This window comes from Clarias gariepinus, chromosome 21, assembly GCF_024256425.1.
Source record: "Clarias gariepinus isolate MV-2021 ecotype Netherlands chromosome 21, CGAR_prim_01v2, whole genome shotgun sequence".
Taxonomy (NCBI): Eukaryota; Metazoa; Chordata; class Actinopteri; order Siluriformes; family Clariidae; genus Clarias; species Clarias gariepinus.
Window position 1 is genome coordinate 1,917,501 of NC_071120.1, and position 24,593 is coordinate 1,942,093.

Here is a 24,593-nt window from a genome sequence, read left to right on the forward strand (position 1 = left end):
TGTTCTTATGATGTTAACCCTGTCTGAATCGGAGTGTGTACTGGTGGACAGACTTTTATTTTGTGTGTGTGTGTAGGTGATCTCTCAGCATCAGGACCTCCTCATCGCTGACGTGAACAACACCATCAACTTCACGCTGCTGAGCAACGACAATGCGTTCCTAAGTTACCATCCGCACCAGTTCACCCAGCGCACGCTAACCGCCCGCTTCCAGATCAACAACACACACACGCCTCACGTCCAGCTCATACGCAAACCCGTCCTCACCGCCATGGGCCTGCTCGCTCTGCTAGGTGCCGCACGGCTACGCTTCTGAGTCATTAGCTTTACACACGCACAACTTTAAACATTGTGCTGAAAGTGCAGAAACTGTTCATCACTGTTTATTACACTGGTGTAAGGTTTTGGGGTGTTACCATGGAAACTGAGAGACACACCCTGACACCACTGTTCTAAACCTTTCTTTATTGTGTGCAGGTGAGCAGCAGGTGGAGGTTACCACTGTGACGCGCAACCCTCAGGAAGAGAGTTCAGTGGGCGTGCTGGCGAGTGTCCACTTACCCCCACACACACACCCTAATGATAGCTGGCAGAGCGCCGTGCTCCTGTACAACTGCAGAGACAACGTCACCTCGAACCACTCGGACACCGTCACGCTGAACATCACCGGAGCTCCCACACACACTGGTATGTGTATATACACACACACGCACACACACACACACAGTCTTCTATTTAGTTGTTTTTAGGTTTGTCTCTGAATTTAAACAAAACAACATTAACTATTATTTTTGAGGTGATTGATAGCGACGTTAACGGTGTTGTTGATTAAAATACAGAGGTAATGCGGTGGTAATATAAAAGTAAAGTAGAGATGTTGTTCAAATTAGGTTTCAAAGTAAATCCAAGGTTTGTTAAAGTAATACTGAGATAATATTGAAGTAAAACTGAGGAAATGCTAAGGTAACATTGAGATTATATTAAAGTAATACTGAGGTAATGTTGAGGTAGCATTGAGATTATATTAAAGTAGTACTGAGGTAATGTCGAGGTAACATTGAGGTATTGTTAAAGTAATACTGAGGTAATGTTGAGGTAACATTGAGGTATTGTTGAAGTAATACTGAGGTAATGTTGAGGTAACATTGAGGTATTGTTGAAGTAATACTGAGGTAATGTTGAGGCAACATTGAGGTATTGTTAAAGTAATACCGAGGTAATGTCGAGGTAACATTGAGGCATTGTTGAAGTAATACCGAGGTAATGTCGAGGTAACGTCGAGGTAACATTGAGGTATTGTTGACGTAATACTGAAGTATTGTTTAAGTAACATTGAGGTATTGGTAAAGTAATACTGAGGTAATGTTGAGGTAACATTGAGGTATTGTTGAAGTAATACTGAGGTAATGTTGAGGTAACATTGAGGTATTGTTAAAGTAATACTGAGGTAATGTCGAGGTAACATTGAGGTATTGTTAAAGTAATACTGAGGTAATGTCGAGGTAACATTGAGGTATTGTTAAAGTAATACTGAGGTAATGTTGAGGTAACATTAAGGTATTGTTAAAGTAATACTAAGGCAATGTCGAGGTAATGTTGAGGAAATGCTCAGATATTTTACGTTGACGTAATGTTGAGGTATTGTTGGAGTAAGACTGAGTTAATACTGAGATATTGTTGAAGTAGAGAGTACACTAGATAATATTTATATAATATTAAAGTAATACTGAGGTAATGCGGTGGTAATCCTGAAGGAGATTCAAGATTCAAGAACTTTGTTAATCCCAGAGGGAAATAGCTTATTCTTGGTTGCTCACTGTTGTTATCCAGTAGAAAATGAAAGAGTAATAAATAGGGGAAAAAGTAAAAGAAAATACAATAAAATAAATTGTCCTAAAACTGTCCTAGTACTGTATTGCACACTAAATATAACCCAAGAGCACGTGTGAATATAACACAAATGAATACAGGAATCTAATATATGTGTGTAATATTGTATTACATATTGTATTTAAAAATTTAATATTGTATTATTACAATATTAATAGTTTTGTAATATTGTCTTATTGTGTTATTTTTACTGACAGTGACTATACACATAGTGTACGTGTTACAGAGTTGTATAGAGTTGTATAATTTCATGGCCTATGATGAATGATAAAATTATTTCAGTGTTATTTTAACAATAACTCAACATTACGTTAAGTTAATGACAAGGTAACATTGACGGAATACTGAAATAACACTGAGGTAATGATGTGATATTATTGAAGTGATCCTGAAATAATGTTAAAGTAATGCTTAGGTAACTGTTACGGTAACCCTGGGTAACATTGAGGTTATGTTGAGCTAAAGCTGAGGTAATGTAGCTGTATTACTGAGGTAATGGTTAATAATTTAGAGGTAATAGTAAAGTAATAAGGTTTTAACCTCCTGAGAGCCAGACTCTGTTGTGTGCACTGTATTTTCCCTCGCTGTTGCTCTTTATTAGCACCTGTGAAATACAAACTCAATAAAACAAAAATAAACTTCATGTCCTTGCATGAGGGTCTCAGGACATTAATGTCATGCTGAGGTACTGTTAAAGTAATGCAGAGCCAATCCTGACGTAACTTTAAACTAATGAGGTGAACAATGAGGTACTCCTGAGGTAAAGTTGTTGATGTATTTGTTGAACTTGTGCACTACAGACGTGATGTACGTGATGCGCTACATGGACAACGTTGTCAGTAACCCGTATGAAGTGTGGAGGCAGATGGGCAGTCCGGATTACCCCACAGTGCAACAACTCACACAGCTCAGGGGTCAAGAGGTAACGCACACACTCACACACACACAGAGCAGCGTAGATGTGTAGGTGTCTGAATGTAAGTAATGTGCGTGTGTGTTCAGGACGCTCAGACAGATGGTCCTATCCCACTCCCTGCTCAAGGAGTCGTGTCTCTTAAACTGAAGCTCCCCGTTCCCTCCATCCTGCTCGTCCACCTGTGTGCTCGGCCTGTAAACACACCCGGACAGGTGAGACACACACACACACCTTGACTCCCCAGGACAAATGCTGCCACTTTCTGGACACTGATGTGTGTGATGTTTTTCTGTCGTGCAGGTGAACGCTTTACGTTTCGTCTCCATCACTAAAGGCCAAGTCTTTATCGTGTGGAAGGACCACAACGTCGGCACCAAGTCAGTTCTGAGTTCACGTTCGCTATATTAAACTCCTCACACACACACATCCAGATTGAGTCTTTACACGTTTCGGTTACAGGTGTGTAAAGACGTACGAGGTAGAGTTCTCTAAAGACGGAGTTATATTTGAGAGGATCAATTTCAGAGATACCGTGTTCACCTCTCACACCTTCTCACCAGGTGAGCTAGACTACACCTGTATACACACAACACTCTCCCACATCTGCACTTCACTCCAGATGTTATACACAAGTACACAAAGTTCATCATTTGTGTGTGTGTTTCTCAGAGAGCCTGGACGTGTGTGGATTCTACAGAGTGAGAGCCGTGGACTTCTGGAGACGAGCAGGACAATATTCTCCTACTGAGAGATACACAGAGTCCTGCTGACGGGGAAACACGTCTTATTTACAGCAATTCTAGATATTGTTTATGATCTAATGAATGTGTTTTATATGTAATTTTTTTTTATAATCTTATTAAATTTCTCACTAAGAACTTCCCTTGTATTTGAGTCACAAAATGGCTGCCATGATGGATATTTATTTCTGTTACACTGGAGCTTGAGTAGAATGTGCTTAGAACAACCCAGTTCTGCTTTTATAAACCAATCACACTCCTGTGTTTATAATTAAGGATCTTTATTCAATTATAAATACTCCTCTGATAAACACATAACTGAATAGATCTCAGTGCTAAGTACAATCCTCTTTATTTCTGTGAAGAAAAAAAATAAATCCTGATGGTGAAAATGCTGAACGTTAGACACAAGCTCAGATGTGTCGTGAGCCTCTGAGACCGTGTGAAGGTTCTGTCTGCTTGGTGAGTGAAGTGAGGCAAAGAAACACTCAGGTCTACACATGGTCATGGGTTTGTGTCGATTTTACTAATTAACAGAAATCTTATTCATTATACAACAGCAGATATTAATGTGGAAGGTGAGCAAGTAACTGACGAGAGGAGAAGAACCAAACAGTGAGACCTCCAGAACGGGTCCATAAACACAGCGTACGCTGCAGTGCTCACTTCAGGATTGTGTCTTCATTTGCTGGTGAAGGGGAAAGAAAAATAAAAGACATAATTAGACTAATAAACCTCAGGGACATGTGGACGTCTACATCAATGTCGACGTCAACACATCCAGAGAGCCCTGCGTGATACGACCACAAGGCACATCAGGGAGAAAGTACACAATCTGAGAACAACCGTACATTTAGTCCTGTACCTAATTCCTAAATAAAACCCACCCCTCATTTTATGTGTGTGTGTGTTTACCCTCTGCAAGCTGTTTAGCGATGCGTTCCTGTTCCTCCCTCACTTTCTTCTCCTCCTCCTCAATTCTCCTCTCCTCCGCTGCTACAGGTTTCAGGTAATCTACACAAACAGGAAGGGTTTAAAATGCGTAATCAGGGCAACGGAAAATACTTGGCGAGTGTGTGTTACCCTCACACGGAATGGGAGAAGACCAGAACACCACCAAAACAAGACGAAGTTAATTCGGTAGATGCCCATCGGATTGTATCCAAGCATTAGTGACTTGTAGAGGTGAAGGTTTAGATTTGAGAATGGTAAACTTGAACATTATGGATTTATACATGAAAGGATGATGTTCGGGACACGACAAGAACAGAGCGATCTGAGGTAACAATGACAACAGTTCTCTACAGGTATCTATGGAGAGAAATATGATAAAACTCAACTGCACACAGTGATATGTTGAGGAGCTTTAGTGATAAAACTGATAAAGAGCAAGGATGTCATCTTGGCACACGATGACAGCCAGTGAGTGTATGATGTTTATTGTCAGAGTGGTCAATGGTTAGAGTTTATTACAGAGATCAAGGGTTCATCCAACCCTTAGGGTATCTAACAGCATTTTAAATTCTGTACAGACACGAAAGCGACAGCCTCTTTTGTCAGTACATCATGATGTAATTCTGAGTTTTCTTCAGGTCTAAAGGATGGGGTTTATTTGTATAGTGCTGTTAGTAATAGTCGTCGCATTGCAGCTTTACAGAATCAAAAGAAAATTATAGAAAGAAGTATAGAATGCGTGAGCAAATACATTATGTATGAATCAGGTTTAGGTTGACAGACAATCTGAGTAATCTTTTGAATCTTTCTGACACTTGAATGCAAGTTGCATGAAAACTAGAGCTGCTTCGGTTTCAGTATCTGATTTTAGTCAAACGGTCATTTTATCCTGTAGGTTAAATGTATTTCATCTCAGACTGTCATAAACAAATGTATATTGCCTGCAAGTTATAAACGAGTTTAATAAAAGTAATTTGCTTATCATTAATAGTTCTGAACCTTTGACCTTGAATAGAACTGAGAATTTTAAGTTTGTGCACCCCTGGTGTGGAGGACGGTCATCTCATGCGCCAACGTCTTTTATCATAAACAGAAGCACATTAAAGACATTACTGTACCCTAAAGCCCCTGACCCCACAATGACCCCTGACCCATCACCCCTTCTGTTAACTCCACCCCTGACTCCAGGTGAAGTGACTCCTCTTAATAAACAGCTCAGTCATTGAAGTTATATTTCCTTAGAAACAGATAATGTGTGGATCTGACAGATGAACAGAACAGTCATAGGATTCATTTCCGCGAGTCGATTTAAATGAACCGATTCCTTCGCAAACGATTCATCTGTACGCAATTCTCGAAGCTTCATCTTAAACATGAATATTTGAGTACTGAGGTCATGTTAAACCCTAAGTGTGTGTTCTGTGAAGGAGGAATGTCAGGCGGCAAACTGTTAATGAGCTCTGTGTGTGTGTGTGTGTGTGTAGGTGACTCACCATAGCGCTTCTTGCCGTAGATGATCCCCACCAGCAAGGCCGAGTACCTGGCTGTCTGCAAACACAACACACACACACACCTCATTAACACTCTCTCTCACACACACCTTCTCATTAACACTCTCTCACACACACACCTTCTCATTAACACTCTCACACACACACTTGCGGCAGTAATAACCCTGCGCGCGCTAGCGCCGCTTAGCTGTTAGCACTTAGCTTATGACAACAATAACACCGTATTTAAAGTGAATATCAGTTTAATCTCGCGTCTCGACATGTATTACAGTAAAGAGAAGTGAATCACAGACCTTAATGAGAGGAGAAACCTGCACAGGAGGCACCATGTCTGTCCGTCTTCTAGCGCACAGAGGTCAGAGACAAGCCGGAGCAAAGGATCACGGGAAAATAGCCCGACTGGCGCTTATCTATGACGTCACCGCCGGTGTTATGCGCTAAAATGCCCCCTGCCATAGATTGCCCCCCCTACATAATCGCTATCAAATAGTGTATTAGAATATAAATTCATAGCTTAGCGGTTTACAAATTACAAATTACATGAGACAATAAAACAAAAATAAAATAAGCAATATGAAAATAAATATGTTGTATATGAAAAAATATATATTTTTTTATATACTGTACAACATGTATACTTTGGGATTGTTTATTTTATAATAAAAATAGTTTACTCTAATTTTTCATCATGAACAATATTTATTTTTATTGTATATAAATGCTTATTTGTATATTCATGACAAAGTCCTTAAAAATAAATGTGCCACAAAATAAACATTATACAAGAATTTGTATTCATGGTTCACATAACTAGGGTTTATTATAATATTAATATCATATTTGATAATAATAATAAACCTATGAATTTATGTTCTACTATAATATTTGATAGCGATTATGTATGGGGGGGGGGGCAATCCATGGCAGGGGGGCATTTTAGCGCATAACACCGGCTAGCGACGAAAAGAAAATACCCGGATGTATGGAACTCCCAATGGGGAGGTTACGGTGTTTTTAGTCACGGGTCCAATCATTCAGCAGGTGTCGCAATTTTCTTTAACAAATTTAAAGGAAACGTTTTGGAAACTATTCGTTTAAATAATGGAAGATGGATTGTACTGACTGTTAAACTGGACAATTCCACTTTAATAATCTGCAATATCTATGGGTTTAATGTTAAAGCACACAATTTAGAAATGTTCGAGAAGATTTGTGATACAATAACAGATATAAAGAAATACAAGGATGGATACGTAATTATTGGTGGTGATTTCAGTGATGCTCCAGATGATTTCCACATAAAAACATATCTGTTCATATCTGTTTATTTTGTTTTATAACTGACAAGTTACAAGTTTCTGATGTACGGAGATATTTGAACCCCAATTGTTGTGACTATACTTGGAATAATAGCTCTTTTTCTTTAAAATCAAGAATAGATTACTGGTTGATTCCTCATGATTTAATTCACTATGTTTCGGAAACAAACATTACTTGTGTCCCTCTATCAGTCACAAATTGATATGGCTTTCTTTTGATGGGTGTAAGGGCAGTACCATTCCTGGATACTGGAAATTTAACAACTGTCTCCTTTCGGATAGTTACTTTGTGAAACAAATTAAATCACTAGCAAGTATTTTTGAAAATAATGATTTAAATTATACTCAGAAGTGGAAGCTATTTAAATTTAAAGTCAGGGTAATTGCTATGAGAAGAGGTAAAGAATTAAAGAAAATTCAACTTAGAAAGATCACAACGATAACAGATCAACTTAATACTTTAATTAAACAAAATATTTTGTCTAAATTATATCTTCTCAATTTAGAAATAGATAAATTGTATATAGAACTAGCAAAAAGTGCTTATGTGAGATCAAGAGCCAAATGGTTTGAGGAAGGGGAAAGGAATACTAGTTATTTTTTTTCTTTAGAAAAAAGAAATTACACAAGAAACTTTATTTCATCTTTAAAAATAAATGAAACAATCTCTAATAATCCTTCAGATATAGCATCTTTCGTGTATTCTTTTTACGAAAAACTTTATACTTCCCAAACAGTAAAACATTTTGTTCAAACAGTTTCTAATGATTATAGAAAATATTGTGAGGATGATATTTCCAAAGCTGAGATATCTAAAGCTCTTTTTTCTATGAAAAAACGAAAAGCCCCTGGATCAGACGGGTTGACCGTTGAATTTTATTGTGTTTTTTGGGACCTAATAAAAAGCCCTTTATTTAATATGTATAAAGAATGTTCAGAACAGAAAGAAATGAGTGCGACAATGAAACAAGGTGTTATCAGTTTAATTCTAAAACCAGATAAAGACCGCTTAATCATTGATAATTGGAGACCAAAAACGTAATTAAATGTTAATTATAAAATTTTAGCCTTAGTTTGTGCCACTAGACTAAAAAGTGAAATAAATTTGCTGAATTTCAAACTGGTTTTATGGCAAAACGTCATATTAGTTTAAATATTAGACTTATATTGGACTTATTGGACTATAATCATTTTGTTAATTCAGATGCACTCATTTTGTTTCTTGACTTTTAAAAAGCGTTTGACACAATTGATCAGCAATTTTTATTACAGGGTTTACATACATTTGGTTTTGGAAATAATTTTATTCAGACGGTTAAAATGTTTTATGGAGGTATTAATAGCTACATTATATAACAGAATAATACTTCTAGAAGATTCCTCATTAATAGGGGAGTAAGGCAAGGTTGCCCTATTTCCCCATTTTTGTTTTTGATTGTTGTGGAACTATTATCAATAAAAAAATCCAAATTTACACGGTATAACATTATTTAATAGAAAAATAAAAATCTACAATTGGCTGATGATATAACTTTATTTCTGAAAGATAAGAATCAAATTAAGAATGCAATTAAATTAGTTTAAACATTTTTTGATGCCTCAGGTCTCCAGGTAAATATTACAAAGTGTGAAATCCTTCTAGTGCATGATTTTTCTGAACAAGAAATGTTTAACATTCCAGTAAAAGAATGTATTAAATATTTAGGAATTTACATTTCAAAAAACTTGTCAGTTAGGCAGCAGCTTAATTTTAATAACAAAATTAAGAAAAAAAAAAGATTTTTGACAATTGGTTAAGAAGAGATTTGTCTATTTTAGGCAGAATCTTATTAACAAAGGCAGAAGGTCTATCGAGATTAATTTTTCCTGGCCTGTCTTTATTTGTTCAGGATTGTACGTGTAAAGAAATTAATAGATTATTGGTTAATTTTTGTTGGAAAAATAAACACCACCATCTTAAAAAAATGTACTAGCTGGGAAGAAATCTGAAGGAGGTTTCGAAATGCTAGATTATACAGACATGAATAATACTTTCAAAATTAACTGGATCAAAAAGTGTGTGATTGATCATGTTTTAATATGTTTTTTTATTCCACATAATATTTTTAAGATGGTGGGAGGTCTTGATTTTCTTTTGACTTGTAATTTTTTGCCTTCTAAATTACCCATAAAATTGTCTAAATTCCATGAGCAAGCACTGTTGGCGCGGAAATTGTGCTTTGTGCATAATTTTTCTCCTCACAGAATGAAAATTTGGAATAACGAATTGATTACAGGTAAAGGAAAGAGTTTATTTTTGGAGAATTGGTTGGACTCCTCTGTTTATGACATTTAAAAATGACCTAAACTTTTTTTCAGATGCTCTTAGTGAAATGGAAAACCGTAATGCATTAAAATTGTTTAAATAGCTTTAATGTATAATTACTGTAATCGTATCTTCTTTATTATTTTATTTATCTTATGTTTTATTATTATATGAAATTTGGATTTGCTATGATCACATTGTGCTGAGTCTGTTTTTCTGTTCTTGTATACAATTAATGCTATTTTGTTGTATGCACGTGTTGTACTTTAATTAAAATACAGTACCCGGATGTGGTGAACATTGCTGCCCTCTAGTGCTCAGCTCAGCAACTGCACCTTAATACCTACTATCATTAGTAATATATTTACCTGCGTAACATTATTTCATTAAAACGTTTTGCATGGTGTGACAAATCCCCCCTAAAAAATTGTAAATTGTTTTTTTTTCTTTATTTGATTTATATTTATTTAAAGCTGATTGTATACTCTTTTTTTGTAAATAACCTGTGTGCTGTATAAGAAGGCATTAGCAAAGAATTACAAATCTAAGGACTAAAGTCCACATTTAAATAAGAAGAATTAATGTTTTATACTTTGTGTAAGGAATAAACTTGTAAGTAAATAAGAATCATATTTGTAAAAAAAAAATGCTACATTCTATCTGTAGATAAAATGAAAATAATAATAATAATAATAATAATAATAATAATAATAAATAATGGTGTAAAGTGCTGTCACTTAGTTTTCCTGATGCCAAAATCATTTAAATGAACCTAACATACACATTACTTGTCCAGGGTTAGTAAATATATGTACTTTTAATCATACAAAAAACTAATTTATCTTATTTATCATAAAATCTTACTTTAATATTCAATATTTAATTGTAGCATATTTTCAAGGAAATGTTTTGTCACCATGATCACATGGAACTGGGAGTGTATACTTTTTTATCTAAAGATATTTTTCGTAAAATAAATCTGATTCATAATAACGTCAATATCTTATAAAGTAGGTTAAACATTAAAATCATAGAACATTAATTGATTATAACTAAATAGAGAGTGTGCCATAAAAACAAATGTATTATTTATAATAAATTTATATTTTGTATATATATAAATTTGGGAGCATTTGAAGGCCATGGTGTATCAGTAAAAGATAAGAGACATCGATCATTTGGAGGACTGTATCTCCAATGCCATTGCAAACACATACTGTATCTCCAGATGTGCGAATGCATGTTCTGAGGTGAAAGAAGAAAAACACTTCAGGAGATTTTTATCACCCAAACTTCACCTTTTCTATAGAGTGACTCACAGAACACACAGTACATTCATCAGAATATTACACATATTTATATTTACATCATGTTTCTCTCTCACTAATATACTCCTCATGTGAGTTGTAACCTAACAACATCGAGCTGGTTACATTATTAAAGAAGATTCCTCTCCCTCTTCACCCCCCCCCCCCTCCCTCTCTCTCTCTCTCTCTCTCTCTCTCTGTGCGCGTGCGGTTTTAAATAAAGTTCGGCGCGTTTGAATCCAACATGGCGGCCACAGCGGCAGGATGTCAGCACTACGTCCGCAAGTGTCTGTTAAAAGTGAGTGTTTTATCTCTCACAGTGTTACTTACACACACAGCATTAACACGGAGAGTGTGTGTGTGTGTATGTGTGTGTGTTCTACACGCGGTAAACGTCTGGTATAAAGCGTGCGCGTGCTTAAATCAAAGGAAATACCCTGTAATCTGCCGAGTGATTTGAAGAGATTAGAGATAAATAAAGAGTTGAGTGGAGTTTAGTGTTGTGGTGAAGAATAAAGTGTCACTAACACCACAGACCAGGCAGTGTTTAGTTCTCTAGAGGGTTTATTAGGAACACAGTGTGGTGCAGCACTCATACTGGAATAATACACAGTCATGGTGTGTGTGTGTATTGTGTGTGTATTGTGTGTGTATGGTGTGTGTGTGTATTGTGTGTATGGTGTGTGTGTGGTGTCGTGTCAAGGCTCCTTGCTGCGATAAGTTCTACGTGTGTCGTCTGTGCCATGACGATGAGGAGAAACACAAGATGGACCGGTTCCAGGTGCGAGAGGTGAAGTGCGCCGTGTGTGACCGCGTGCAAGAGGTGAGGCTCGGCCCCAGGGCTTTAAACACACACACACACGCGCGTTTTAGAGCTGTGAGGAAGCCGTGTCCATGTGTTTCAGGCTCAGCAGGCGTGTCGTGGCTGCGGCGTGACGTTCAGCGAGTATTACTGCGACATCTGTCACCTGTACGACAAAAACAAGGAGCAGTTCCACTGTCAGCCGTGCGGCATCTGCAGGTGAGCTTCAGGAACGCATCAGGAACGCATCAGGAGCACAAGATGAGGTTCTAACAAGGTTTGTTTTTCCCCCTCCATCTTCTCTTTGCTGCAGGATCGGCCCGAGAAGGAAGTTCTTCCACTGCCAGAAGTGCAATCTGTGTCTAGCCAATGATCTTCAGGGCAAACACAAGGTAGAGAACACACACACACACACACACACACTACTCTAATACTCACCTGTAGTTGAATTAAAATAAGCCCACTCTGAAGGTGTATGAGTGACGTGATTGTTCGTGTGTGTGACGTCAGTGTGTTGAGAACGTGTCGAGGCAGAACTGCGCCGTGTGCATGGAGGACATTCACACGTCCAGGATCGGCGCTCAGGTCATGCCCTGCGGTCACCTGCTGCACAAGTCAGAGTCGCTACGCTCTTCTGAACACTTTACTTCTCAAACACACACACACACACACACTTGTTAATCCTCTCGTGTAGTTACACATAATACACACACAGTAATTGTTAACGTAGAAATGATATTTTAATATGCTGTGTTTGTGTGTAGGACCTGCTTCGAGCTCATGTGCAGAAATGGGTAAGTCCTGAAAGAGACAGAGAGAGGGGGTGTGTGTAAATGTGTGTCTATACTGTGATAATGTCATAAGTGTCCATAATGAATCAATAATACATGGATGTTGAAGTGTGTGTGTGTGTGTGTGTGTTTCAGGGCATACAGGTGTCCCCTCTGCATGCAGTCAGCGATTAACATGACGGAGTACTGGGAGGAGAGAGACATGGAGATCGCTCACACACCCATGCCACCTGAGTTCAAGGATCAGAAAGTGAAGGTACTCCGTTCTCCAGGTGTTGGTGCGGCTTTATCAGCCCGTCCTAAATGTTCTACTTTACCTGAATGTTCTACTTTAAAAGGCTCCTGGTGGTTTTTATTTCTTCTCCGTATGTATGTGTGTGTGTGTGTGTGTGTGTGTGTGTGTGTGTAGATCCTGTGTAACGACTGTCAGAACCGCTGCACTGTCAGCTTCCACGTCCTGGGCATGAAGTGCAGCAGCTGCGGCTCCTACAACACCTCGCAGGACTGAATCAACAGGCCGCACCTAGAAAACCTTCTCTTTGTCTTCGAAATGGCTCCGTAATGACATTAAGTTATCGCCAGAACTCATCATCATCCTCCTCCTGCTCAGCCTCGGATGAAGACCTGCAGCACTTTCAGCTCCTCCTCCTCCTGCTCCCTCTCTGCTCACTGATATGCTGCTTCACAGACTGTATTTATTTGTTTGAACATTGCCCTCTAACAGAACGACAGTTGATTGTGTTTTATTTCAGAGCTTCTCACTCAGCACCAGCTTCCTCCTGCTGTAGCAGATAATGTTGTGTGATTATTCTTTCTTCTGCTTAATGTGTACGCATGAACAGGATGCGAAACAGTGTCTTGAGGAATAATATTTAACTGTAATACTGCAGAAGGAATTCTACAGTATACAGTACAGTACTACTGATAATAAAAAAAATCATAAATCTAATGTCTTATTGTTATAAAGCTAAACTCATTTCTAGTGAGTTGAGTTGAGGTGAATGAACTTCAGTTGCTGTAGAGTTAGACCTGTAGGATACAGTATAAAGCATTTTTATTTAAGACGAGAGGGTGACCCCAGCTCCGCCCGCGGGCAGATCCTCACGCCTGTGTGCTACCTTTACCAGCGAATGAGTGTGTGGTCAGAAAAGTTTGGACAGGTATATTATTACCTTACAGTATGACATAAAAGGTGATGACGCCATCTACTGGTTCCTTTGATCACGGGGTTGCAGTAGCTATGAGCTGACACACCCATTTCTACCGTAGTCATTTCAAGCATAAACCATTCCATAAGAAAATTAAAATTGTGTTCTTCATTCAGCACATACTTGAGTATTGAAAGAGCAAAAAAGTTTATTTTACCCAAAAGTAAATGGACAGCACTGGACTGGCCAGCCTGAGGACAACAGACACCCCACGAAAATTCCGCAAGCTCCACTTACTTTCCCAATTTCACATAATTTATACCCTTACTTAGCAATGATGTCATTGTTTGCTCCTCCTTAAGTCAAATAGTTACTTAATATTCATGAGATGTAAGCTACTTTTGTTCAGGTCAGATTAATGTGGCTCCACCCCATTTCGTAATTTTCTCCTCTCATCTCATATTTATTCATGTCTGGGTCGGCCTAAAAGATCTTGTGTTAATTTTTTCCTTTTTTGGAGAAAGTTTGGTTTGTTCCAGTTTTCCTAACCAGACTATTGACCACTGCTGGTGAAGACTTGGGTTTCCGTCAGAGCTTCCTCTTCAAGGTGTGTAGGTACTCTGTCCTTATTATTCCCATCATATCTGATTTGTCTTTAACTGTCCTCTTCATATATAGAAATTATTCATCTGTTAGTACTTTAATATTGTTTTTGATTATACATTATACATAAATGTACAACCATGTGATTTCTCCAATGATCTTGATTTTATATATCAACTAGTAACTAATGTGCTTAATTTATCGTAACGAGCGGATCAAAGCCTTGAACAGAGGCCTTCTGGGTATTTCGTACTTCACTCTTGACTATGATACCACACTAGAGAGAATATAATAACCACATAAACATAAGGTTTAAATCTAAGATATACATTTTAATAACCTACATTAGAAATCTCATGAAACTTAGACACGTGATAAAGTGGTTATTTCACACATTCTATATGTTTAATGATTTAATGTAAATGAGGCAAATGGTATTAAATATTAAGATTCTGAGGTCAATAGTGAGTGAAGTGTGAGTTAGAATCTTAGCCGCCTGTTTAGCTTGCTTTGTTTTTTTTTGTTCAACTTTTATATTTTCCTGGATTAAAAACATTAATTATTAAATCTACACGTTTTCACAGAAATGCTTCAGGCTGACGAATTAGCATCTTATCAGTCGTCATGCTAGGTGGAGCACAATCCTGTCAGGAAAACGGAAGACTACTTTTCTTGTTTTTTCTTTTAAGAGTGTTAGATCAGCACTAGACACAAACACTTACAATATTTCTGTAGTGTATTTGTTTATTCGATTTATATTCACCATGTTGATTCTGTCGAGCTAGCTCTTTATAAATTTACAAATGTGTCACGCTAGCACCAGGAATGTTGACCCAAGTACCCAGAAGGTCAGATTTAAAATAAATGTTCATGTAATAGGTCTAAACTTACATCATTGCTTATGTAAAATGTTCATAGATACAAATCAGCATGTAAGAAATTACAGAAATCGTCTGAAACTAGCAAATTTCATTTAGCGCTTTACAGACGAGAAACCTCCTGTTCCCATCCAACACTGAAGCCGTTCGCTGTTAGAATAAGTGTGATGCTGGGTCCTGATTACTTTACCATGAGGGTTCCTGAATACATTTCAGTAAGAAGTTATTCTCAAAGCCATTAAACCTGATGGGATTCCAGTCCTGGTATGAAGAAGTCATAGCAAGGTGCTCCATCTGAAGAACCCAAAAAAGTTTGTTGGTGCTGGTTATATTCTCTTTAAAAGGGAACAATGTGACACCTGTGTGTTTTATTGGCCGAGGTGTGCAGCTATTCAAAATTTAACTTCAATTTATTCAACATGGGAATATTTAATATAAGGCTCCTATTGAAACACAAGTTGTAGGTGTTTAAAGAGTAAATATTGTACGGTTCATATCAACACAATGGTTTAAAAACATTAACACTTAGTCAGTTTTTAATCTTTATAGTTGTGTTATTTATGGTCCTACCAGAAGAAAGGATAAAGTTTGAATGGAGGCGTTTTCAGTCCCCAATAATGGTTTGTTACAAATATCTAGAACATTCCTAGTGTACGTTCCTCTTTTTGTGTTCTGTTGTCCAAGGTTGTCACAACTGTATGAGCAAATCTACCTGAAACCAATCATTGCAGATTAGGATAAAATGAAATTTCCAAACAGGTTTTTAAACAGCAGCAACTTTATTTCATATCAAATCGCTGCACAGGAAGTTTGACGTGACCGATGACCTCATATCCTGTGGCTGAGAGGAAATTTGAGTTAGATTAAAAGCATTGACAGACCAGAGACACACAAGATAAATCAAGCTGTCCATGTGTAGCGGACCTACGGGTTCTCGGGATCCGTTGATCCACTGTTCTGTTGTGTGGGCGCGGTTTCGGCTGGACTCGACAGATCCCTCATGCTGGTGTCCCTCACGATCGGTCTCGCTTGCCTGCAAAGACACACAAAAGTTAGTGCACCCTGATAACGTTACCCAACCAGTTAAGATTTTTCCCCTCATGACAAAGTACGAGATCCTAAAAACATAAGGAATTTAAATAAAAAGTGAGGAAATAAGTGTAAGAAACTTTACATCTATATTTTATAAAATCTTCCACTAATAAGCTGCTTGTTGCTATGATCATTTTGGTGAAGTACTAATTATACATCTGACTGCATGAAGGTATTAGTGTTTGGATTAACAACAGCAGGTAATTAGCTTCATCATGATCTACCTCCGGTTTGCAGCCTTCTTCTTCTGTACGATCCCAACGATCGCTCCCAGGACGATGATGCCGACAGCCAACCCCATGGTGGCGTAAATAACCGGCCCCTGCATCACCCCATCAGCCTTAAACTCGCAGTGGTCTCCTTTGTAACCCTTTGCACACGCGCACGCCATATGTCCGTTCGACATCACACACTCGCCGTTCCCGTTACACAGCCTCATCTCACACGGTTCAGAGTCCACGCCTTCCACCTTAATGTCGGTCAAGTCGGGTTTGAGAGATTTAGGAACGCCAACTGCATCGGGAACTAATGGATAAGAGGATTCGGGAGACATGTTAATGCTGGAGCTCTCGTCCTTCACTAAAAATGGGCCATCAAAAGCTCTTGGTCTTGGTGAAAGTGGAGAAGTATGGCTGGGATGGACTTTTGGTTTGGCACCCTCAGCAGATTTAGATTGGCCTTGGACACCTGAAACAAGAAAGGGAGAAAAATGGTTTTATCAGCCGTCAAAGATGTATTAAAGTGCATATACTTATGGGGCATATTTCCTTAAACCAAAAGAAACACAATATTAAGACGACTTGACAAAGGCACAGGAAGGAAGTGACACCAGAAGTTGGTCTACGGTCTTTAGTAATAATCAGCTTTGGAAAGCTGAAAACAACATACTGCACTCTGCATGTGTATTACTTTTTACAACACTGTGTGGAAATGTTCAGAAACAGGATACATTTCTGATCAGGTTATCAAAATTTACAGATTTGGATTAAAGCCAGATCAAAAGTAAATAACCTCAGTGCAATCAGTGAATCGCATGTTTAGACTCAAAGAAGGACTCACAGATCTCATCTGAGTCGTCAGCACAGTCTGCATCACCATCGCAGAACTGCTCCAGAGGGACACACTCGTCTCCATGGAGACACGGCTTGGTGCCTGAGGGGCATCGTGGGTCGGTGGCGCAGCTAGTCTCATCAGTGAGGTGGAAACCCCGCCCACAGAGACACGTCCTTCCACCAGGAAACGCCAAGCACAGCTGACCGCATCCACCATTTGCAAAAGAGCACGAATTGCTTCCTACACAGCAGGAGATGGTGGGACGTCAGCAGGTGAAGCACACTTAAATTCAAGTATAAAAACAATGTGTGTAGATATATAAAGGACTTTATTTACCCTTCTGACTGGGTTTAGAGAAAGCATTCATGTCCAGGACTTCCGTTTTCACCTCAAACCACAGTTTCATTGTCTGGTGATCCTCACTGATCCAGCACTTTGTGGAATCTGCACAGACTCGATTCGTTATCAAATTGAAATACTTTGAAACCATTACGTTTTATAAATGAGTAAAATGGGAATTAAGCACTGTGTACCAGTCTTAGTGAGCCAGACAAGGACACTGCTGGCTAAAGCAAACGCCACAACAGGCTCCTGACTTCTCAAAACTTTATGTTCGGATCCTTCACTTCTAACCGAGGCGATGAGTCCCAGACCTGCAGGACAAAGACACGCTTGATTTCATCGGAGGGCCCCGTTTTAGACCTTTAAACAGCTGCGCTATAAATGTGAACCCCTTTATGAAAGTAAAAATAGGAGGGATGTGACTGCGTATTCTAATCCCACTATACTGCAGAGCATCAGTCACGTGCACATTAAAGCCTTTCCATAGCACTAATTATTTACCCATCAAAAATAAACCATTATAATCACATTTCCCTGTAATCACAAAACCATTCAAGCACAACTCACTGGTGTCAGCCCAGTAAAGCCTGCTCCCATCATACGACAGGCTCAGTGAGACCGGATTGATGGCTCCGTCCCAAACCACGCTGCGGTTCCGTCCGTCCATGTAGGCGCACTCCAGGCGAGTTCCTGCTCCTTCCGGCTCAGCGTTACTGAAACACAGCCGGCCTGTTGGAGGATGCAGGGCGATGGAGCGCACCGTGCCTCTCTCAATGATCAGAGCAGTGTGTGTTCCGTCTGCTGAGCTCACATACACTCCAGGTTGATCTCTGAAGCTCCAGAACACATTCAGGGTGACATAATCGACAGCCATGGCTCCCACTGAGCCCTTCTTCAGCTTGAACAGCGTCGCACGCCGGGATACCGCTGCCTCCTTGAGTTTATACGTGCCTATAGAACTGGCAGCCGTGTCCCAAATGTAGAGCGTCTGCTCCCTCAGGACCAGGTCCAACGCTGAAGCTGCCCTCACTCCGGGGAGGTCAAACCTCTGATGCTTTGGCCAGTCATGAAGACCAACACCTGACTTCCTGCTGTGTACATACACCTGCGATGAGAATATAAAACAGGATTCATATACAAGTCTACAACATCTCTACAGTACGACAGTGTGTGTGTGTGTGTGTGTGTGTGTGTGTGTACCTGTGATACTGAAGTAGGTGACAAGAGCAAAAGGAAGGTGTCGTCGCCTTCTGGTTTGGAGCAGGTCAGTCCATCATCCAGCAGGAAGTCAGGTGGACATTTACACACCGCTTCGAGTCCAGGTGCCAAGACACACAGGTGAGAACAGCGCTTCAACACACACGGGTTCTCAACACTCGGTTGCAGCAGGGGATGAATCACCTGTTTAAACAGAGGAGTACACTTTTTTTTTTTTTTTTTTTAGGAACCCTCTGACAGGAACAGTTCCCCCTGAAAGCTCTCCAGTCTCCCTGGCTTTGGCATCCTACAATTCTCCTCTAGTGCCAAGGCAGCATTTAGCTTAAATCAGAGCTGAAACTATATTTGGAGACGTGAAACAGCAACTAGAAATCTCTACTTTCCTCTTACGTGACTCCATCAGTACTTGCCTTAAGACTAAATGGTTGTCTGAGCTGCTTGAGCAGAACCACTTGCTGCTTTCCTGTCGCCTTCTGAGCTTTCCGGATGGTTCCTCGGCGTGTGTCTGACCAATAAACAACATTTCCAAACACTGATAATGAGAATGGACTCCAGGTCTCCATCAGCTGCAGGATCTTTAAGAAAAGAGCGATTCAATGTCAGAATTTAGGTAAACAATCGATCAAGCAGATAAACCGAGGAGGTTGTTTTAGTTCACTTTAACATCATCTCCATCCAGCGTAGCCGATCCGATACAGTGCAGTTTCTCATCGGTCCAGTAGAGCCGATCCTGGAGAAGATCCACTGCTAATCCCACGGGCCACTGCAGAGGATGCCGTACTAGCACTCGTCTGTCTGAGCCGTCCATCCCTGCTCTCTCGATCTGAGCTGCTGCCGTTTCTGACCAGAACATCACACTGATACAGACAGACACAATGTTATTTATAGGGGAAAGTCTAATCAAGGAGTTATGACTAATCAAGGAGATGTACGAGAACTCACCCTTTTTGCGGGAGCAACACCAGCGAACGTGGATCATTTACATCTACAATAACCACAGGCTCCGCCATAAAACCCTCCAACCCCACAGCCTTTATTTGTCCTCCTGAACCGTCCGTCCAGTACAGATTCCTTCCCACCCAGTCCACTGCTACACACTCCGCCCTGACACCTACAACGACACAAACATCAAACACACCATCTTTCCCTCTTCAGTATACAAGTCACTATGCTGATTTTGACATGCACCTTGGAATAGAGTTCCTCTGCTCTCCCGGTCCAGTGTGGTCCACATCACGGCCTCAGAATCCATACTGATCCAGTACGCTTTTTTCTCCTTCCAGTCGTAATCTAGAGAGGAGACGGGTTGCTGTTCCGAGGTGAGAACCTCCAGCCTGGAGCCCGTAAGGTTCATGAGGAAGATGTCTGACTGTATAGAGGCCAACAGATACGCCTCGTCTGAAACCACAAGGAAGGGCATAAACACGAGCCAGCTTATTCTCACCTGATCACAGCAGTGTGTAAATTAAATCAGAACCCATGAGAACCCATATTTGTCTTCACCTGTAATCCCACAGCTGTGTCCGTCAACCTCCAGGACATACCCCTGATTACAGGAGCACTCGTACGAGCCGTCCGAGTTCATACAGGAGTGATCACACACGTCTGGAGTCTTCACACACTCATCCACATCCACGCACTCTTCACCGCCCTCTACTGGCTCATAACCTTTCCTGCACCAGCAACGCTACACACACGGGATCAGAATCAACAACCTTACAGACCCGAGTTATTACAAACTTCAGAAATCAGAAACATAAAACTGTTTGAAAATAACTGAATTTGTTTGAGGATGCTCATCTGAGAGAGAGTTTGCTCCATGAAATTATAACAGATCATCTATAAATCTAAATACATTTGTTAAAATTAAATCCACAACAGAATAAATGGATCAGACATTAAATAAACAGTGAATTTAACTCTGGCTTCTGATTGGCTGAGAACAACCGAGCGAGAACATGAAGAGCTCGAGATGTTACCACATACTGTATATGGGTTAAAGTATATAAAGCAGAAGGCTTACTGTTCCTCTGGGCGTGCTGTAGCAGTCATGCGCACATTGGTCAGAACATGTGTCACTCGTGCAAGCTCCGCCCTCATCAGATTCATCTGCACAGTCGGCGTTACCGTTACAGAGCAGTGAGGGGTCCAAACACTCGGAACTGTTGCACTGGAACTGATCAGGAGGGCAAGACGCGGCAAGTTCACCTGTCACACACACAGTTTTACACTAGGCATGATTTCCTTGCACTTAGTTTGGATTATCCAGCAGCGACTTGAGTGTGAGACTCACATCCAGCTTCGTCGCTCTCGTCTCTGCAGTCTTTGGTGCCGTCGCAGCGCCAGCTCTGAGGAACACACTGAGGCCGCGACGCACATCGCCACTGAAACTCTCCACACTGCTGTACAGACTCTTCACAGTTCTACACACACACAGGATGTGAGTTCTGGACAAACATGAAGATCAACACGGCTGAGACTAAACACCTGAGAGAGGGTCACCTGTTCATCAGACATGTCCCGGCAGTCTCCATCTCCGTCACAGATCCACTCCTGCAGCACACACTCCTGCGTGTTTAGGCAGCGAGTCTGATCATCGGGACACTCCACCGGTAAGACACACCCATCCTCGTCTGAGCGATCCGGACAGTCTGGGTCACCGTCACACCGCACGCTGAGGGACACGCACTGACCGCTCCTGCACTGGAAGTCTTCACTGCCACATCTCTCGTCATCTGGACAGAGAAAAAGTGGTTAGAACCAGAAACGTTAAGCTGCACTTAAAATTCTAAACGTGAGCGTTACGTCACCACAATCAGCTTCATCACTGCCGTCTTCACAGTCGTCTTTTCCGTCACACACCAGCCCTGAAGAAAGGCAGTGCTTTTTGTTACAGCGATGAAAGCAGCCATCGTCCGGGTTAAAACAGCCCACTTCGTCCGATCTGTCCTGGCACTGAGCCACACCGTCACACAGCTGCTTCTTCCCGATACACAGTTTCCCATGAGCACACTGGAACTGCCCTGATCTCACACAGACCACAGGGGAGTTAAACAACAACAAGACTCTCCACGGCTGCCAGACCAACTGTGTTTGCAGAGCTTTCACTACACACTCACCGATGCTGCACTCTGAGGGACACTCGTCTTCATCAGAGGCATCAGCGCAGTCGTCCTCTCCATCACACACATGTCGATAAAGAACGCAATCGGATTTGTCTCTACACTGAAAGAAGCCGAGCGAGCAGCGATGTGGTGCCTGGGCGCTCACTCCGGACCCTAAAGAGAGGAGGAACATCGTAATGTGGAGATCATTAGGGTGGAGAACATTTTCAGAACTCTATAAGGAAGAACCTGCAGCCACAAAGAGCCTCGACGGATCAGATCGGATCAGGACACGAGCAAAATATAACATTTACACGAGAACATCCCATTAAGTCATTAAAACAGGTGGGTGTGGCGTTAAGGTGGAGGATGATGGGATATTTGGGGGTAAAACTAGAGTAGATTAAATTTACGTCTTCAACTGCATGTTTCATTAGGATGTTTTTAAAACAAAATATAGGAAAACATTAGAAAATTTTTAAAACCAATACATCCATCTAAGAACAAAATTAGGGACTGTGGAGGCCATTTTTACGACCACACGTTTGGATTGTGGGAGGAAACCAGAGCGCCCAAAGGAAACCCACCAAGCATGGGGAGAACATGTAAACTCCATGCATACAGACCCTGAGGTGGGAATCGAACCTGAATCCTAAAGGTGCAAGGCCACGGTGCTAACCACTACACCACCGTGCGGCAATAACAGATCAGATCAGAGTAAATGAGACATTTACATTTAGGCATTTGGCAGACGCTCTTATCCAAAAAGTGCTTTAATGTTTACATCATTGGATACATACTTACACTGGGTTAACTAGGTTAATAACTAAGTGCCATTAGTCCAACATAACTGGGAAGAGGGGTTTTTTTTTTGGTGGGGGGGGGTGGGGGTTTAGTCCAAGTACTGGAGAAACAGATGAGTCTTGAATCGTCGTTTAAAGATAGTCAAAGTCTCTGATGTACGGACATCTAGAGGAAGTTCATTCCACCACCTAGGTGCCAGAACAGAAAAGAGCCTGGATGAATGCCGCCCTCGATCCCTGAGAGATGGTGGGATGAGGCGAGCAGTGCTGGAGGATCGGAGGGAACGTGGTGCAGTGCGTGGTGTAATTAGCGCAGAGAGGTAAGTGGGTGCTGAGCCATTTTTAGCTTTGTAGACAAGCATCAGTGTTTTGAATTTGATGCGGGCAGCTACAGGAAGCCAGTGCAGGGAGCGGAGGAGTGGGGTGGTGTGGGAGAACTTGGGAAGGTTAAAAACGAGACGTGCTACTGCATTCTGGATCAGTTGCAGAGGACGAATCGTGGACAGAGGCAGGCCTGCCAGGAGTGAGTTGCAGTAGTCCAGTCTTGAAATAACAGGGGACTGAACAAGCACCTGAGTAGCCTGTGAAGAAAGAAATGGGCTAATTCTTCTGATATTGTAAAGAAGAAATCAACAAGAGCGAGTAAGGTTAGCGATGTGTGGGGAAAATGACAAATGATTGTCCACTGTTACCCCAAGATTGCAGGCGGTGGCTGAAGGAGTGATTTGGTTGTTGTCCAGGGATATCACAAGGTCTTGACCTGGAGATGAGTCACAAGGGATAAACAGTTCGGTTTTACAAAACTGGGGTTTGCACAATGAAAGCTTTCTCAGTGGAGTTGTGAAATCACACGGTGTGTGTGCTGGACAAAGCTCACACACACACACACCAGTCCCTGAAACAACAGATTCACATTTCTAGACTTTAAATATTTGGGTTTGGTACAATTTAAAATCTCTTCTTTAGACACCATGCTTCATGAGATTAAACATGACTGGATGTCTTGCTGTAAAAAAAATACCCTGATGTTATTCCCCACTGCAGAGACTGAACTATGAGATCTGGGCTTTAAACAGCTCCTGACCCGAGTCTCTCACACACACACACCTGACTGGAGTTACCCTGAGGGTGTGTTTCTCTCCACCTGAGCGTCGTGCAGCAGATGGAGGGAACAGGTGACACACACACACACACACACACACAGTAACCTGACCTGAGAGAAGAGCACAGAGAGTCCAGGCCGCGATGCTCAGCGTCCAGCACACCCGGACCTCCCGCCACACCCGCCGCGCGCGCTCCTCCCGCCACACCCGCACCTCCCGCACCGCGCGCATGCCTCCTGCTGCTGCTGCTCCAAACGCAGGCCCGGAGCACGCGCCGCTCATTTATAGCCTCCCGCCCGCACGCGCCGCTCGGAATTAACACCGCTACATAATTACTGATTACACTGATGGATAATACCGGAGGAGATACCTGCAGTTTATTACAATCCTGTACACACACACACACACACACACACATAAACACTTCAGCGTGTGTCTTCTATCAGGAAAAGTCTATCTGTAAAGGTGTTCTTTAAAATAATAAATTAAAGTAAGTGTATCTTTATTAATGTGATTTAATATTTTCGCGGTTATGAACTAATATATGAGTGACGTAATGCTGAAGGGAAGGTTTAGTACTGCTGATTAATTAACCGAGTGACATCTAGTGGTCAGAGGGAAGAAGTTCAGCTATTAGTACACGTGCATCCATTAACTAATAAATAATTACTGTAATTAAATCAACAACAATAATAATAACAATAATAATAATAA

General features: G+C 40.8%; 4 protein-coding genes across 5 annotated transcripts in view; 2 read left to right on the plus strand and 2 right to left on the minus strand.

Moving 5' to 3' along the window:
- Positions 1-3,684, plus strand: part of idua (alpha-L-iduronidase) — a 5,819-nt gene extending 2,135 nt beyond the window's left edge. Inside the window, exons 8-14 of the mRNA XM_053480424.1 lie at positions 77-293; positions 478-687; positions 2,691-2,812; positions 2,893-3,018; positions 3,107-3,183; positions 3,266-3,366; positions 3,476-3,684. Of these exons, the coding sequence (XP_053336399.1) occupies positions 77-293; positions 478-687; positions 2,691-2,812; positions 2,893-3,018; positions 3,107-3,183; positions 3,266-3,366; positions 3,476-3,576 (954 nt within the window). The 3' untranslated portion in view covers positions 3,577-3,684. The remainder of the gene's footprint in view (positions 1-76; positions 294-477; positions 688-2,690; positions 2,813-2,892; positions 3,019-3,106; positions 3,184-3,265; positions 3,367-3,475) is intronic.
- A 435-nt stretch (positions 3,685-4,119) lies between these two features.
- On the minus strand, positions 4,120-6,425 carry atp5meb (ATP synthase membrane subunit eb). The gene is made up of 4 exons (XM_053480425.1): positions 6,305-6,425; positions 5,994-6,048; positions 4,462-4,560; positions 4,120-4,234 (listed from the first exon to the last, which is right to left on the minus strand). The coding sequence occupies exons 1-4, from the start codon at positions 6,338-6,340 to the stop codon at positions 4,209-4,211; spliced, it is 216 nt and encodes a 71-aa protein (XP_053336400.1). The 5' UTR covers positions 6,341-6,425; the 3' UTR covers positions 4,120-4,208.
- A 4,750-nt stretch (positions 6,426-11,175) lies between these two features.
- Positions 11,176-13,495, plus strand: rchy1 (ring finger and CHY zinc finger domain containing 1). Its single transcript, XM_053481743.1, has 8 exons — positions 11,176-11,240; positions 11,646-11,765; positions 11,848-11,963; positions 12,058-12,136; positions 12,255-12,358; positions 12,509-12,538; positions 12,671-12,791; positions 12,945-13,495. Exons 1-8 carry the CDS (start codon positions 11,187-11,189, stop codon positions 13,041-13,043), a joined length of 723 nt encoding a protein of 240 aa, XP_053337718.1. The 5' UTR covers positions 11,176-11,186; the 3' UTR covers positions 13,044-13,495.
- A 2,429-nt stretch (positions 13,496-15,924) lies between these two features.
- Positions 15,925-24,176, minus strand: lrp13 (low-density lipoprotein receptor related-protein 13). Of its 2 annotated transcripts, none has more exons than XM_053481740.1 (19): positions 23,990-24,176; positions 21,989-22,147; positions 21,680-21,892; positions 21,372-21,604; positions 21,163-21,292; positions 20,893-21,077; positions 20,373-20,556; positions 20,058-20,267; positions 19,812-19,980; positions 19,528-19,726; positions 19,280-19,444; positions 18,852-19,052; positions 18,219-18,756; positions 17,843-17,962; positions 17,646-17,753; positions 17,316-17,549; positions 16,481-16,943; positions 16,093-16,197; positions 15,925-16,005 (listed from the first exon to the last, which is right to left on the minus strand). In XM_053481740.1, the coding sequence occupies exons 1-19, from the start codon at positions 24,159-24,161 to the stop codon at positions 15,993-15,995; spliced, it is 3,801 nt and encodes a 1,266-aa protein (XP_053337715.1). In that variant the 5' UTR covers positions 24,162-24,176; the 3' UTR covers positions 15,925-15,992. The 2 variants fall into 2 exon arrangements, with proteins under 2 accessions (XP_053337715.1, XP_053337716.1); XM_053481741.1 differs by having other exon boundaries at positions 16,089-16,197.
- Positions 24,177-24,593: the final 417 nt, after the last annotated feature.